Genomic DNA, 16,004 nt, shown 5'->3' on the forward strand with positions numbered 1-16,004 from the left:
ATTTTTCCAAAAAAAAAAAAAAAAAGGGAAAAATTTTTAATTCGAAAGTTCGAAACAAGGGATTCTCGAAATTGGGAAACACGGTTTCGATCGGACATGGGGGAACAAGCGAGTGGAACTCATTCCGGGCGTAGGTACGTTTGTTTATAAACCCTCAAAATGTTCTGCGGCCGTGCGTTTTCGGTGACACAGGGTACGAGGAGGAAACGAGCTGCGGTTTCCCGACTCCTGTTCCGTTTAAATATTCCATCGCGAAACCGAGGCAATCGGGCCTCGCCTCCCTCCTTCCCCCCACCATCGCGATCCCTTCATTCCTCCTCCGGACAGTTTTATCGTTTTTCGTCTTCCTCGAGCGAGTTTTATTACCAAGCGGATACGAGCGCCATTTGAAAAACCCTAGCTATAGTTTTTTTTTTTATTTTTGTAATTAATGAAAATATCTTGGACACGAATTATATGGATTTTATTAAAATATTTAATAATTATCCAATTAGATCAGAATCACTCTCGCTTCTCGTGTAAAAAAGAGAGAAAGATCTCAAAAAAATCTCCTTCCTTTTATTACCAAGCAGATACGAGCGCCATCTGGAAAACCCTAGCTGTAGTTTTTTTTGTTTCATTTAATTTTTAAGTTTTTTTAATTATTTAATTATTTAACTAGACTAGAAACACTCTAATACCAGAATCACCCTATATGAGTCTCGCGTTAAGAAAGATCGGCGGCAAAGAGGAAAAATGGCGGACAAGGAGGAGGGGGAGGAGGAGCGAGGTCGAAGCGGTTTGCCGCAAGATCGAGCGGAATTTTAACTTTTATATAATAAAGCGAGGGAGTTGTTGGGTTGATGATGAGAGGTGGGCCAGGAAAAGAGCGTTCGAGGTGAATTAAAGGCGGGTAAGGAAGCTGTCTTGCTCGTCCTCGTCCCTCCGGGGCAAAACCGCAGCAGAGGCACCGCCGCCACCGCGTAATTGGCCGCCTCTCAATCGCCCCCTCCGTCCGATTGATTGTTATTTTTGCGCGGCCTGACCCCTCCAACGACCCCTGGGGCCCCGATCTCGTCATTAAGGGACCCCGAAACAACTTTTTTACTTTTTGGATCAACCAATTATCATTATCGAATTACTCCTTGGAAACTGATTGCGCCACTGATCCACGCCGTTTGATGTCATTATCATTCTATCGAACGTTATCGACTGAAAGTGACATTAATGTTAGTTAAAATTGAACAATTGTTGTTTTATCGATAAAATATTTGCGAGTGGTGAGAAAAACAGTGGTGGTACTTTAAAGGATCGATTGTCTTGTGAACGAAATATTTATGAACTGGCTTATATCTGAAACAAAATGGTAGACTTTTGCAGAACGAGGATTAACATTTTTGAGATGAAGATATAGAAAAAGAATCGTTTAATAATCTTTTCCTAAAAGACTATCGAAAATTGTTCATATTCATTTTCCACGAATCGATATGGATCGTTTGCGAAAATTATTGTAAATTATTGTTTCCTCTATTTCGAACATTTCCCAAAGTTGGAGCGGCTTACACTTTCGGGAGAAACCTTTCTCTCACGCGCGTCAACGTACTTGGACGTTGAAAAGAAAACTTACTCGCCGACCGGCCGGTGGCTGCCTATTATCTTTATATAGCTCGACCTATCCTGACCTCGAATGCACCGATCGCTCCCGCTTCTTGGATCGTGTTATTATAAATTGCTCGATCCCATGGACAAAGGATAATGGAGAAATTTGGCGCGAACCTTGCTTTTCCCCGACACTTTGCGATATCTCGATTGAAACCGTCAATCAACAACATTAAATTGCAGTTAAAATCAAATACAACCACAATAATTTCCACTTTGATTCTTTTCTTAGAAACCAATTCTAACAACGTTCTATTCTGGAACAGGATTGATTAATCGTCACAAGATTAAATTAAAAGGTAAATAATCGAATTTATACAATTTACATAATCGAGTTGTTTAACTAACTCAGTTAAATAAAGTCTTTGTTCAAATATGGCTATTAGTTATTTGTGTCTAGTTAATCCTCGAAACGAGGCGCGGAAGAATAATTCGAATGATAATTTCAACATGGCTAACTTCCTTGCGAAGGAATTGCAATACACGCGTTCTAGGGACTTTGGTTCGCCCAAAGGGTTGGCAATTGCGAATTTAAAGTCATTGCAATTTCTTCGAATCTTTCTGATCCTTGAGAAATTTAAACTACTCTCAATTTAATAACAATAATAATAATAATAAAACATTCTTAACTTTCAAATTCTTTTCTCTTTTCATCTAGGGACTTTGGTTCACCCAAAGAAGTCAATTTCTTCGAATCTTTCAGATCCTTGAGAAACTTAAATTAGTCTCAATTTAATAACAATAATAATAATAATAAAACATTCTTAACTTTCAAATTCTTTTCTCTTTTCGTCTAGGGACTTTGGTTCGCCCAAAGGATTGGCAATTGCGAATTTAAAGTCATTGCAATTTCTTCGAATCTTTCTGATCCTTGAGAAACTTAAATTAGTCTCAATTTAATAACAATAATAATAATAATAAAACATTCTTAACTTTCAAATTCTTTTCTCAATTTTATTAGAAATTTTTTATTTTTCTCCAAATCCATCGAATCAGAAAAAATTCGTTGACAACGTAACGAGAAAGAATATAGCAAGGATCCACGAATGAGTTATGTAACAAGTTGCAGATATAAGGGTGGATCTATCCACCTCGTTCAAAGTTAAATTATTCCAAATAAAGAGCGTGCCTCTCTCTTTCTCTCTCTCTCTCTCTCTCTCTCTCTCTCTCTCTCTCTCTCTCTCTCTCTCTCTGGCGAATATCTACATCCGTGGAGACATTCGTTTACTCTTAATTAACGATGCCAGAAGGGGGAGGGGGGAGGGGGGAGGGGGAAGGGAGAAGGAAGAGAGGATAGAAAGACGGCAGGATTAATTGCGCGCAATCAGATCAGTGGTAATTAATTGCCTCGTGTGTTCTGGCCCACTTTATTTCAACGATGGAAACTTGGTTGAAACGGGAACGTTGGCTTGGAAATAATTTCGGAGGCGGGGAAAAGATTTGTCCCGATTCTATTCCATATAAGAGGTCGATTAATCGAATCTTGGACGGGGGTATGATTTCTTTGGTTGGTTTGTTTGGAGAACGATTGGATACAAATTGGAACAACGATTGGAATTGATTGCTTAATTATTTTGGATGACTCTTTCTCGGCGAATTTTAAAAAATTTTAAAACTTTTATATTTTTAATTATTGAGTAAATATTCTTTGCGCAAAGAGGAATTATTTTTTCGTCGAAGCGATTATTCCAAAGAAATTTCATCATTCTTTTAAAAAATGAATAATGAAATGTTCGAGCATCAGAATCGATCCGCTTCTCGCATAATCTCACCAATTCGCAATTATTCGCAATTATTATTATTATTACTATTACAATTATTTCAATTATTAAATTTTCTCGAGCATGCACGAAAACTGTTACTTGATCGTATTATTCCAACTAACAACGTTAGTTTTATGTCACAATTGCTCCTCTGTTTTCCATTTCACGAATTTGTTTCGTGGAAAAATGTACAATCGCAATGTAAAATACATTGATGGCGCACAATCATTCCACTGTGTTCTAAAATTCTTCGAAAAAAAAAAAAAAAACCACCTCTCAAAACTCTCTCCACCAACCAAACACGAGCCAAACGTAACGCGTATCCATGGTCCATCGACCTTCCCAACCCCTTCCTCTCCCCCTCCTCCCCCTTTACACCATCAATTACCAGAACGGTTTACAACAAATTTCCCCGTAATTATTTCCCAAATACCCAGTGTCCCCATAATAAAATCCTCCGTGTTCCTTCTCCCCCCCTCCCCTTTATCTCCTCTTAATAATTTATCAAGGGGCCCTACCTACCCGGTGGGGGAGGGGGAAGAGGCACAAGCACCACTTTCTTTCGTGCCCGCCTCGACTCGAGACTCGATCGAGTATCCTTGGCGCGAGCTTGGTGTATATACATATATATATATATATAAAAATCTGTTCTGGGAATCGCGATCATCCCCCTCCCCCCTCCCCCTTCTTCTCCTCTTCCTCGCCTCTTTCGTAGAGCAGACGATCGAAATGGGAGAGAGAGAGAGAGAGGGGAGGAAAAAAAAATATCTTCCACGCGAGATAATGATTCGGGAGGAGAGGGGGGGAGAGGGGGGGGGGGGCGATTCGCGCGATTACGCATTATGCTAAACACGCGAGAATGGCTTTTTAAATGGGACATCTCTCTACGTTTTATAAGAGGACCCCGCCCTTTACTCCTTCCCCTCCCGTGAGGAGGAGGAGGAGGGGGAGGGGGAGGGGAGGGGGAGCGTGATTTTCGAATGGCAAAGGGGGAGAGGAGTAAGCAGCGTAAGCAGCCAGGCGAATTAAACGCAATTTTCGTCCGCGTGCGAGGTATGCATAACAAATTGTCAGGGAGAGGGGGGAGGGAAGGAGGGAGGTTTGAACGTCTTTATACTTTGAAACTGGCGCGATTATTGGAGAGCAGAGTTTCTCAATCGATTTTCTTTCCCCCGCGTGGGACGTTTGATATGACACTGGTAATAGTGTTTTTTTTTTTTTTTTTTTTTTGGGGGAAGTTTTTAAATTTTATATATCCCCCTTTCCCCCCCCCTTTTTTGAGTAATTCGCAAGATTATTTATGTAAGAGTGATTAATTATAGTTGTAGAATCGTGGATTGGGTTTCTCGATCGATCTCTACGTAGGTTTTTAGACGATTTGTTTGACAAAGTTTTTAAATTTTATCCTTGCATAATCTGCAGTCTTATTTAATAAAAGAATAAATACTTTTTTCGTGTCGCTTTCGAATAGATGTCATCTGCGACGTAGCTCTTTTAAATTTTATCTCACAGCATGTAATTTCTTTTTAAAAATCCTTTTTTCGTTTTCGAATGGATATAGCTTTTTAGAAGATCTCGTAACAAAATTTTTAAATTTTATCCTCCTTTCTCTATAATTTGCAATCTTATTTAATAACAATTATAGTCGTCGAATTATGGATTTCTCGATCTTTTTCTTCGCGTCATTTTCGAACGCCATCTAGCTGACACGGCTATCGTAATTTTAGAAATTGTAAAATAAAAAAAAATATAATGGAACTCGATACTTTTACACTTATTTTCCTTCAGAAGATCTTATTTAACAAGGATTGCAATTCAAATATACAAATATCAATTTTTCTCGTGCGCGTTTCCAAGCAAATCTTGTATCTCTCCAATAATTAAATTATAAATACAAAATTCCACAATTTACGTTGTGGAATGACGTTTCACTTTCAGAAGATCTTATTCAACAAGGATCGCTATTGTTGCCCCATTTTTGTTTTTAAAAAACGAATTTAAGACAATCTCGAGTTTGGAAATCAAAAATTCTCGAAACCTCGATCGCAAAATCGAAAAAAAATTGGTGAAAGTTGGCAAAGTTGAGAGCTGCTGACGCGATCTGATAGTAGCACGGGGGCATAAAAGTGCGCGCTTCCGTCCCCCACGACGATTACAATCCAATTATTATTCCTGCATAAACTGCAGCTCGTCTCGAAACGACTTGGCCAACGTCGTCCTCGTCGTCGTCGTAGTTTCGATCGTTTCGATCGTTTGTACTCGCTCGATCCGCCTGATCGATCGTCGCGTTTCGACCAAAGATAATAAAAAGAGGAAGGACGGAGAGGGTCGACCAGAAATTGAAAATTAAATCGATTTCCGAATTTCTCGACCACCATCGACCCACGTCGTGTTTTTCTTATCCTTATTTTATTATCCTTTTTTTTCATGTGCTGCGATCATGGACCACGTCCTCCACCATCATCCAGGATCCGACATCCGTGAGTACTGGACTCTCTTATTAATCCAATTACTCGTGAAAATTTATCACACGGTTAACAGTAATGAAATATTTCGGGCAAACTCTCGTAACGTGCGATCGCACGCTCTTATTGATTAAATGCGAAAAATTTTTCTATTCGCTCGATCGGTAAAGAAGATCGGTAACCGGCTACCGTTCTATTATCTCTTATCCTTTTCTATTCAATTCATCGCCAACCTCGATCGAAAATTTCGAATCCAACGAGGGGGAGGGGAAAAGCACACGCACTATCCCCCCCTCACGCAATAAGATAAAAGGTAACGGAATAAGGAAAAGTGAACGAAGCCGTTGGCGCGAGCGGACGGGTTTCTTTCCGTGATCGATTCGCGCAGGCCCGAAAAAAAGGTCTCGCGCGTATCGCGTTTCGCTCGTTGCGCCCGAGCCGCGAACAACAACGCCACCTCGCTTCGATCGGTCTGGGTGGGTGTTGTGCGGCAGCAAAAAGTTGCTCCCGCCCCGAAACGGCTCGGCTACGAAAAATCGCCGAGTTTCACGGCGGTTGAACGCAACGCCCGCTTCTTGCCCTCTTCTTCTTCCCGGCGAACTCGAATCCGAAGGCGAACGATGAATTTCTAATTAACACGTTTGTCGTAAGATGGCCAGCTCTCGCCTGTGACGCGGCGTTTCCTTCGCTTCTTATGCGGTATTCCCTCTCCTTTTTTCCTCTCTCTCGTCCTGGGAGAGACGGTTGATTGAGTTCTCTCTGTCTCTGTCTCTCTCTCTCTCTCTCCTTTGGGGGATATCGGCCCCGGTCGGAAACGTTGGCGGTTTCTTATGCGGCGGGAGAGAGAGAGAGAGAGAGAGAAATCGTAATCGAGATGTCGAGAGCTCGCTTTTTATCGATGAATTTTTTTTTCTTTTTTTCGCAAAGGTGTCTTGTCGTTTCGATCCCAATTTCGCCATTTCGGTTTTTTAAATTTTTTTACGAGTAATAATGAAAATCTTGAAAATCATCTTAACTGTGTGACTTGATAATTTTTAACTCCTCGATTCGCTGTTACGGTTGTCGGTTGATGTGATCTGAGAGAGGGCAGCACGTGATCTCGCGTAATTTCGAGGACATCTTTGTGAGAAAAAGAAAAATAAAATGTTTCTAAATTCTGTTTGTAACCGAATAAAAATCGGTAATAATAAGTCGAAGCGCTAGGAAGCTTCCATCTGTAATTGGAGCATTTTTAATGTATATTTTGTGTTCCATATTCATCGTCATCTTCTCGACGCCATTTTGATGACGCCATCAACTGCCATCTGGGGCCCGGAAATCGAAATACAGGGTGTAAGTAGCATTCAAATTTTCTATATTCGAAATTATATCCTCGATCATGCGAATATACAGGGTGGAGAAACTATTTAGATATCTGAACAATAATTTTTTAACGAAGAAATCTCTCTTTTTAGGAACTTTATTCGACTTTCGTGCAAATTATGATTTAATTCCTACGATCGATCTGCTCGAAATTGATATTTCCTTGATCGAAACGATATGAAAAGAGACGAGAAAATTGGTCTTCCAATTATTGAGAAAAAGAATTTATCCTCTTCCTTGTATGGGCGGATAAGTATAACAAAAAAAGAAAAAAAAAAAAAAAAGAATAGAATAATTGGAAAGGAAATGAGAAAATTAGCGATGCAATTTCTATGAAAGTATTAGCTGTGTGAAGAAGACTCGCCTTATACGGACAGATTAATACTACTAATCGCGAGTGATTGCGTGCTCCACCCTGTATTCACTGCCTATCGAGCGGGAGAACACCGTACGAGCAAATAAAATCTCGGCGAAAAAAAAAGAGCATTTACCAGCACGAATCGATGATTTTCGTTGGGAAACAGTCAAATATGCCCGCGGTTACGATCGCGTGAACACAAACAGTTATTGAATTCTACGTAACGAGCTGGCTAGATTTCTGTGTAGCCATCTTTATTCCAAAGATATTCCATTCGTTCAACGTCCTTTGGCCATACTCTCAGGATAAAAGCAATCTTTCAATATCTTGGCTCATAATAAATAATGAAGCTTAAAAAATATTTCAAAATTTTACTCTCAGAATAAAATCTTCCAATCTCTTGGCTCATGATAAATAATAAAGCTAAAAAATATTTCAAAATTTTAAGAGTGGTCCTATTGTGTTACTCACTTTCAATTTTATCTAACAGACTTGTTAGATTAAAATTTAGATTATTAGAATTACTCTTAATAGAGTGTTTTTATTTTCATTTTATCTAAATTACTAGATTAAAAATTTATGTTATTAGAACCACTTTTAAAATAGTAACATCTAGTGAATGTAAAAAATAGAGTTACTTTCAATTTTATCTAACAGACTTGTTAGATTAAAAATTTAAATTATTAGAACTATTAAAGTAGTAACATCTAGTGAATGTAGAAAATAGAGTGTTTACATTTTCATTTTATCTAACAGATTTGTTAGATTAAAAATTTAGATTATTAAAACTATTCTTAAAGTAGAGTGTTCATTTTCATTTTATCTAAATTACTAGATTAAAAATTTATGTTATTAGAACCACTTTTAAAATAGTAACATCTAGTGAATGTAAAAAATAGAGTTACTTTCAATTTTATCTAACAGACTTGTTAGATTAAAAATTTAGATTATTAAAACCATTCTTAAAATAGTAATCTAGTAAATATAAAAAATGTTGTTAGATTAAAAATTCAAGTTCACTAAATGTTTACTTTAAGATTAGTTCTAATAACATAAATTTTTAATCTAACAAGTCTGTTAGATAAAATTGAAAGTGCATAACACTCTATCTTCTACAATCAAATGTTTTTTAAGAATGGTTCTAATAACATAAATTTTTAATCTAACAAGTCTGTAGATAAAATGAAAATGTGAACACTCTATTTTAAAAGTACTTCTAATAATCTAAATTTTTAATAAGTTTGTTAGATAAAATAGAAACGTGAGTAACACTCCATTTTCTGTATTCACTAGATGTTACTATACTCTGTCAATAGTAGCTCGATTCGTGGATACGCTACCACCCAAAGGACTCGCGAAAGCAAGTCTGAGAGCGGCACTAATCCGACGCCAGCTCCCAGAACCTGTCGGTCCCCCCTGCGAGAATTTTTTAACGATCAAATGAAAATCACAATTTTCACAATATTAACGAAATAATTGAAATTTTCAAAAAACCATAACGCACAAGATACAATAATAATAACAACAATCAGAGTTGGCTATTAACCCACTTGAAAAAGTGAAAATTTCGAATAGAATTGCCTCAAGCAATTACTTATTATAAAATTCTCGAATAGTCTATATCTTATATACATATTATAATCTTATATATATATTATATATTTATTATTAATATTTTATTATTATATATATATAATCTTATATATATATATATATATTATAATCTCAAGCATTACAATTATTACGTTTCGAACGTAATAAATTATCGTGACAACTCAACTTCATCAAATTAATTAAATTTCTCACGAAAATCCAATCCAAATTTTGAAATGGAACCATTTTCCTCCTCGCCATCCATCTCACCCTGACCCTATCCCGTGCCTCGATAAATCAACGGCTCTGATTTCATCCCAAGATCGCGATCAATCGCGACAATAACATCATACGCGGCGCAAAACACGTTGGATCGTTATCGTGCGTTTGTTTCCCGCTGCGAGGCCCGTGCACAGCTGTTCTTGTCAGCGTCCCGATGCGTCACGATAAATCGAGCGGGGCTCCTTTTTTCGTGAAAGGGATCCGCGAGAGGCGGCCCTCGATCTCGATCTGGTAAAACCGTGCGCGGGGCACGCGTGTGATCGGGGAACGACGAACGGTTAGGTCTCAATTAATCGGCGGATCATCGAGGGAATGTTATTTGTTATTGGCTTGCGATATCTTTGGGATTTCGAGAAACGTTCGTTTTTATATATGCATTCTGAATTATGCTTTTGAAAATTTGGAAATTATTGTTGATCGAGATTTTGACAAGAGTTTCTTGGGTTAGGTTAGGTTTATTAAGAGATATCAAGTTGAAACAGAATATTATCTATTTGTGATTAGAATGTCTTTGGGATTTCGAGAAACGTCCATTTTTATACATGCATTCTGAATTATGCTTTTGAAAATTTGGAAATTATTGTTGATCGAGATTTTGACAAGAGTTTCTTGGGTTAGGTTAGGTTTATTAAGAGATATCAAGTTGAAACAGAATATTATCTATTTGTGATTAGGATGTCTTTGGAATTTTGAGAAACGTTCATTTTTATACATGCATTCTGAATTATGCTTTTGAAAATTTGGAAATTATTGTTGGTCGAGATTTTAACAAGAGTCTCTTAGGTTAGGTTTATTAAGAAATATTAAGTTGAAACAGAATATTATCTATTTGTGATTAGGATGTTTTTGGGATTTTGAAAGACGTCCATTTTTATGTATATATTCTGAGATATATTTTTGGAAATTTGGAAATTATTGTTGGTTTCATTTGTTGGTCGAGATTTTGACAAGAGTTTCTTGAATTAGGTTAGGTTTATTAAGCAGCATCAAGTTGAAACAGAATATTATCTATTTGTGATTAGGATATTTTTGGAATTTTGAGAAACGTCCATTTTTATACATGCATTCTGAATTATGTTTTTGAAAATTTGGAAATTATTGTTGGTCGAGATTTTGACAAGAGTCTCTTAGGTTAGGTTTATTAAGAAATATTAAGTTGAAACAGAATATTATCTATTTGTGATTAGGATGTTTTTGGGATTTTGAAAGACGTCCATTTTTATGTATATATTCTGAGATATATTTTTGGAAATTTGGAAATTATTGTTGGTTTCATTTGTTGGTCGAGATTTTGACAAGAATCTCTTAGGTTAGGTTAGGTTTATTAAGCAGCATCAAGTTGAAACAGAATATTACCTATTTGTGATTAGGATATTTTTGGAATTTTGAGAAATGTCCATTTTTATGTATACAATCTGAGATATATTTTTGGAAATTTGAAAATTATTGTTGGTTTCATTTGTTGGTCGAGATTTTGACAAGAGTTTCTTGAATTAGGTTAGGTTTATTAAGCAGCATCAAGTTGAAACAGAATATTATCTATTTGTGATTAGGATATTTTTGGAATTTTGAGAAACGTTCATTTTTATATATGCATTCTGAATTATGCTTTTGAAAATTTTGAAATTATTGTTGGTCGAGATTTTGACAAGAGTCTTTTGAATTAGGTTAGATTTATTAAATAACATCAAGTTGAAACAGAATATTATCTATTTATGATTAGGATATTTTTGGAATTTTGAGAAACATCTATTTTTATATATGCATTTTGAATTATGCTTTTGAAAATTTGAAAATTATTGTTAGTTTCATTTGTTGATCGAGATTTTGACAAGAGTCTCTTAGGTTAGATTAGGTTTATATTAAGCAGTAAATCTTGACGAGACATCGAATTGAAACAGAATATTGGAAATTATTTATTTGTGATTTGTAATTGGACGATTTTCTGAATTATATTTTTGGAAATTTGAAAGTTATTGTTGGTGTCATTTATCGAAATTTTGAAGAGTCTCTTGGATTAGGTTAGATTTATTAAGCAGCATCAAGTCGAAACAGAATATTATCTTTTTTTTGATTAAGATGTCTTTAGGATTTCGAGAAACGTCCATTTTTATATATGCATATCTTTTTATATATTTTTAGAAATTTGGAAATTATTGTTGATGTCATTTGTCGAGATTTTGGGTTAAATTTGTATTCAGATCTTCAGATCTTCATCGAGTTGAAAGAGAATATTATTTATTATTGATTTATGATTTGGACGTATACATTTTGTATTATGCTTTTGGAAATTTGGAGAGAATATTATCTCCCTATATATTATATTTTGTAAATTATTATTGATTTGGGTATTTTTTTCCTTCAAAATTTCCTTCAAAACGTCTATTTAATTACATTTGATCAAATTCTCATCTTTATTCTTTTATATATATCGTAATATTTAGAAATTTCGAGAAGAATCTTTATTAGATTAAACAAATTTGCCATTTTTATCCCAATAAAGTATATTTATACTTTACACAAAATATACGCTTATACAAAATATCCATAGAAACTGTATATATCAAGATAAAACAACGTATTACCTCGTTTCACAAAAATATCTCAAAGTCCACGAAAAAAAGAAAAAAAAAAAAAAAAAAAAGAAAAGAAAAAAAATAGTCCGCGATAAGCAGTTTCACGCATATCCATTAGAGGCGAAGCCGAAATTCTGGTGGGGTCCGAAGGCCACGAATACGAAATGACGGGACGGATATCTGACGTCTCTATAGCAGGCATAAAACGGCGGGCATGCGTTGCCCGGCGGGGGTCCGGAGACGTCGTCGGAGACATCGGGCACCGCGGGCGGCCATTGTCTCAAGGGAGTCCCAAGGGCGAGGCAGGGAAGGGCCCAACCCCGGCTGACACGCACGAGGGGGTCGCCAGCGCCCCGTCGGGCCCCCAAACCAAATTAATAATAACCGAATTTCGAGTATTCCTATTTTCCAGTTGCCACGGGGTTATCGATCGACAAAAATATTCGAAACTCGGGATAATTCGTATTTTCGAATCCGTCTACCTCCCCGATTTCGAAATCGTTTATTGAAAATATTAGCGAATCTTTATTCGTTACAATTATAAGTAACAAAATAAAAATTAGAAGAAGAAAAATTTACTTGATATAACGGAAATTTTAAAATTTCGACGAGTCGTTTTCGACACGAATAATCGTAGAAATAATCCCGAAAACGAAAACGATCATCATATCTCTAAGCACAATCGAATAAAAGATTATTGATCTCAATTTCGATATTAATTCGAATACCGACCCGTGAATGAATCGCGCTGCTCGAAATAATATTTATTAACCCAGACTCCCCCCTCCTCCCCTCCTCCTTCCCCTCCCCTCCTCTGGCCGGTCCACGCAGAAACCGATGTCACACCCACGCAACTCCTCGTCCCGAAAACGAATGTTATATCCTCGGCTGACTTACGGCGCCGATAAACGATATTTACGGCGTAAATCGTTAATTAAAATATATCGCCGCGAAATCCGCGGAGAACGCGTGTCCAAAGGAGATGTTAATGAGCCTGCCCTCCCTCCTCCTTTCCTTTTATTCGTGGAGAGACGTACGAGGATCCGAAGAAGGGGAGGGGGGAGAGGTGATAACCGAAGGCGTGAAGATCGTGGACGCGGTGATCGATCCTTCGTCAATTTCATCGATCTTTGTTGAGTTGAGTTTTTTTTCTGTTTTTAGAGAGAGAGATTGATGGAGGAATTGTATTGTGCGTGTCGAGGAGAGAAAGGTTTACTGCGATTATTTATTTATTTATTTTTTCTTAATCTTTGAAAAAATTATCGATTATTTACGTATGATAATGATGATATGGAATGACATATTTTTAGAAGATCGATTCTAGAGAGTTGTATTAATTTTAATCGATAACTAATATCATTAATCGATGTATTTTCAAAAAAAGTTGAAAAGAAAAACTTACTTAGGGTTGAATGTACTCTTCGTGTAAAGAAAGTGGGCTCTGGATTCATAATTAAAATCGTAGAAACGATATTTAATATTTCTATTTTTTTTCCTTTTTTTTTTCTCTTTTCGCTTCCGAATGAAACACCGTTAGCAATAAATCACACACTTTTTATTCCACGGAACCGTAAAAACACGGTGTACCGAGTGCACGTGGCTAATTAGAACCACATAATCCTAAAACATAAATCGGTGTTGACACTCGGTGAATTTATTTAGACCTGGATGCATCTTGGCCCGTGGTTATAATCGCGTGTTCGAAGGATCCGCTCGACTTGGCTCTTCCGTTTCGTGCGCGCGATGCGTGCAAAAGATACAACGCCGGAATACTTATATATACACATTGTAGCCTATTGGATACCCGATTACGTCGCTTACGTGAATTTTTGATCAATGTCGGCTTATCAAACGGCTTATTCCTCCCTAATTAAGTCTTCTCGTTATTAAATTAAGGATTCTCCGAGTCGGAGAATTGGAGTCGAGAAAGATCGTGAGATTTCATCGGGGGGGAACGAGTTTAGAGATTAATTGGAAACTTGAAAAAATATCGGACGAATGAAAATTAAGACGTCGTATCCACGATGTGGAACTAAAATTATTAATGATTCTATAACCATTTTTTACATTTTAACAACTTTATTTTTTATCGTAGCATTTATTATAATGTTCGAGCAAGTATCGTATCAAATTTTGTGAAGTTGATATTAGTCACGTTATAAGTTGATTTAGTCACGTGGCGCTAACGTATGGACTTAGAGAGATGAATTCGATTAATTCGCGCGAGAAATTAATAAAACGAATTCGAGAATGATCGAGAGAGAGAGAGAGAGAGACGGCTGTTACGAAGGCTTTTTCGAAGGATCAATCGAAAAATTCATGGTAACGCGATACGCGATGGCGGGTCGCGAGCGGAAAAATTGCGGCCCTCGACTAGGCACGCCCGCTGTTTTACGAGCTGCGGGTTCACCACGCCGGCCAATTACACCTTCCACGGTTAGGCGGTTCCTTCGTCTTAACGGGCAGTTAGTGCCAACATAAATGTCCCTGCTGCACGCTTTTAATTGCCAGCTTATAGCGCCGCTCGCGATACAGGCGGCGCGCGTTGGAAAAAAGGCAAGGCCGCGATCCGAGGCGTGTATACGCGAGACCGGTGATTCTTGTTTTACAAATTGCTCGGAACACGATCGCGTCACGTGAAAAACTCGGCCTGTTTAACGAATAATCGCGTTATTTTTTAATTTTGAACCGGTTCTCTCGATATTCGTATTGTGTTATTAGTAGTATTAGTCGTTATTTCATTCGTGGTTTATTTTTTTTCTGTTACATTATCAAAATTGTCGATCGAAAAGCTTTTCCAAAGAAAACGGGAGGTTTTTTAATTTTGCGAATGAATATATATAATTATACACGTTATTTACGTTAGCGTTCCATCTCCTTATTCGAAAGATTTCTTAAATACATCGCTTTCCACGCTTGTTACATAACCTAACAAGAAAAGGAACGAGTCGAGGTACAAACTCGCGTGTGAAATTTTCATTATTATTATTATTCTCTTACGCCGCTAGAGGGTACCACCTTCCTAATTCTCCTCGATTATCCGTCAACAACATCTCCCTTATCGATAGTAAAAATCATTGTTCACTCAAGTGTCAAATGTCCACTTTTACGAGTCTCGTGTCCAACGCTGCTGAGATCTGGATCCAGGAAACACATATCTCGACGATCCTTCCCTAAACGAAGCAAACAAGTTCCGCTTAAGACTAAACTAAAACAGACCAGCGGGCTCTTTATCAACCGGAGAGATCCATAGTCGGATATCGTAATCGCGACTCGTCCCTAATTATGACGGGCTGGTTTCCGCGATGGACGATCGTTCGAGAAAAAGTCATGGGATTGTAGCACGGGCAAAGTGGCTTACGGTCTCTATTTTATAACGCGATCGTTACGGTACCCCGGCCGCGAGGATAACGCGTTCCGCCGCCGGCAATCCATTTCTCCCTCGCAGCTTCGATTAAAATGCCAGACGTCGCCGTGAGCGAGTGTATGAGAAGGAGAGAAAGAGAGAGAGAGAGGAGCAACGAGATTCCCCTTGATACGCGATATTGTTACGCGTGTACACGTTGTAACTGTCCGGATCCGTGACGAAGTCACGCGATATGCATTATGCACGCACGTAAACGCGGCTGCGCCACCGTCAGACGTTTCCGCAATCACTCCCACGATGCACTGGCCGAGTGACGAGTACCGCTTTGTGAGAAACGGAGACGTCGATGATAGACATTGTCTCGTAGTTTTGCTCTTTCGATACGTATATGTGTATTCTCTTTTTCTCTTACTTTTTGAACACGAGAATCCGAGTCAATTCAAAATTCGATAATTTTAACGTATCGTGCGAATTGGGTTTATTCATTGTTCGTGACATTTTGTGTGATTTAGGTTAGGTTAACCAACCTCTCTCTAGGTGGCAAGTACTGTTTTGTGAAAAATCCATCGATTTTGCATATAGATTTTTGTTTTTTTTCTT

At 37.5% G+C, this 16,004-nt stretch overlaps 1 protein-coding gene across 5 annotated transcripts in view; it reads left to right on the forward strand.

The window, feature by feature from the left end:
* Positions 1-16,004, forward strand: part of LOC122710707 (ankyrin repeat domain-containing protein SOWAHB) — a 163,213-nt gene that overhangs the window by 96,569 nt on the left and 50,640 nt on the right. For 3 of the 5 annotated variants that reach the window (XR_006345985.1, XM_043928735.1, XM_043928739.1), the window contains one exon: positions 5,870-5,882. Coding sequence is in view for 4 of the 5 variants with exons in the window: in XM_043928735.1 (XP_043784670.1) it covers positions 5,870-5,882 (13 nt within the window). In the remaining variant the exon portion in view is untranslated. Of the gene's footprint in view, positions 1-5,869; positions 5,883-7,195; positions 7,199-16,004 lie in introns of all 5 variants that reach the window. The other 2 variants (XM_043928736.1, XM_043928737.1) reach the window with 2 other exon arrangements.

This window comes from Apis laboriosa, unplaced genomic scaffold, assembly GCF_014066325.1.
Source record: "Apis laboriosa isolate Shangri-la unplaced genomic scaffold, ASM1406632v1 scaffold14_cov150, whole genome shotgun sequence".
NCBI classification, from domain to species: Eukaryota; Metazoa; Arthropoda; class Insecta; order Hymenoptera; family Apidae; genus Apis; species Apis laboriosa.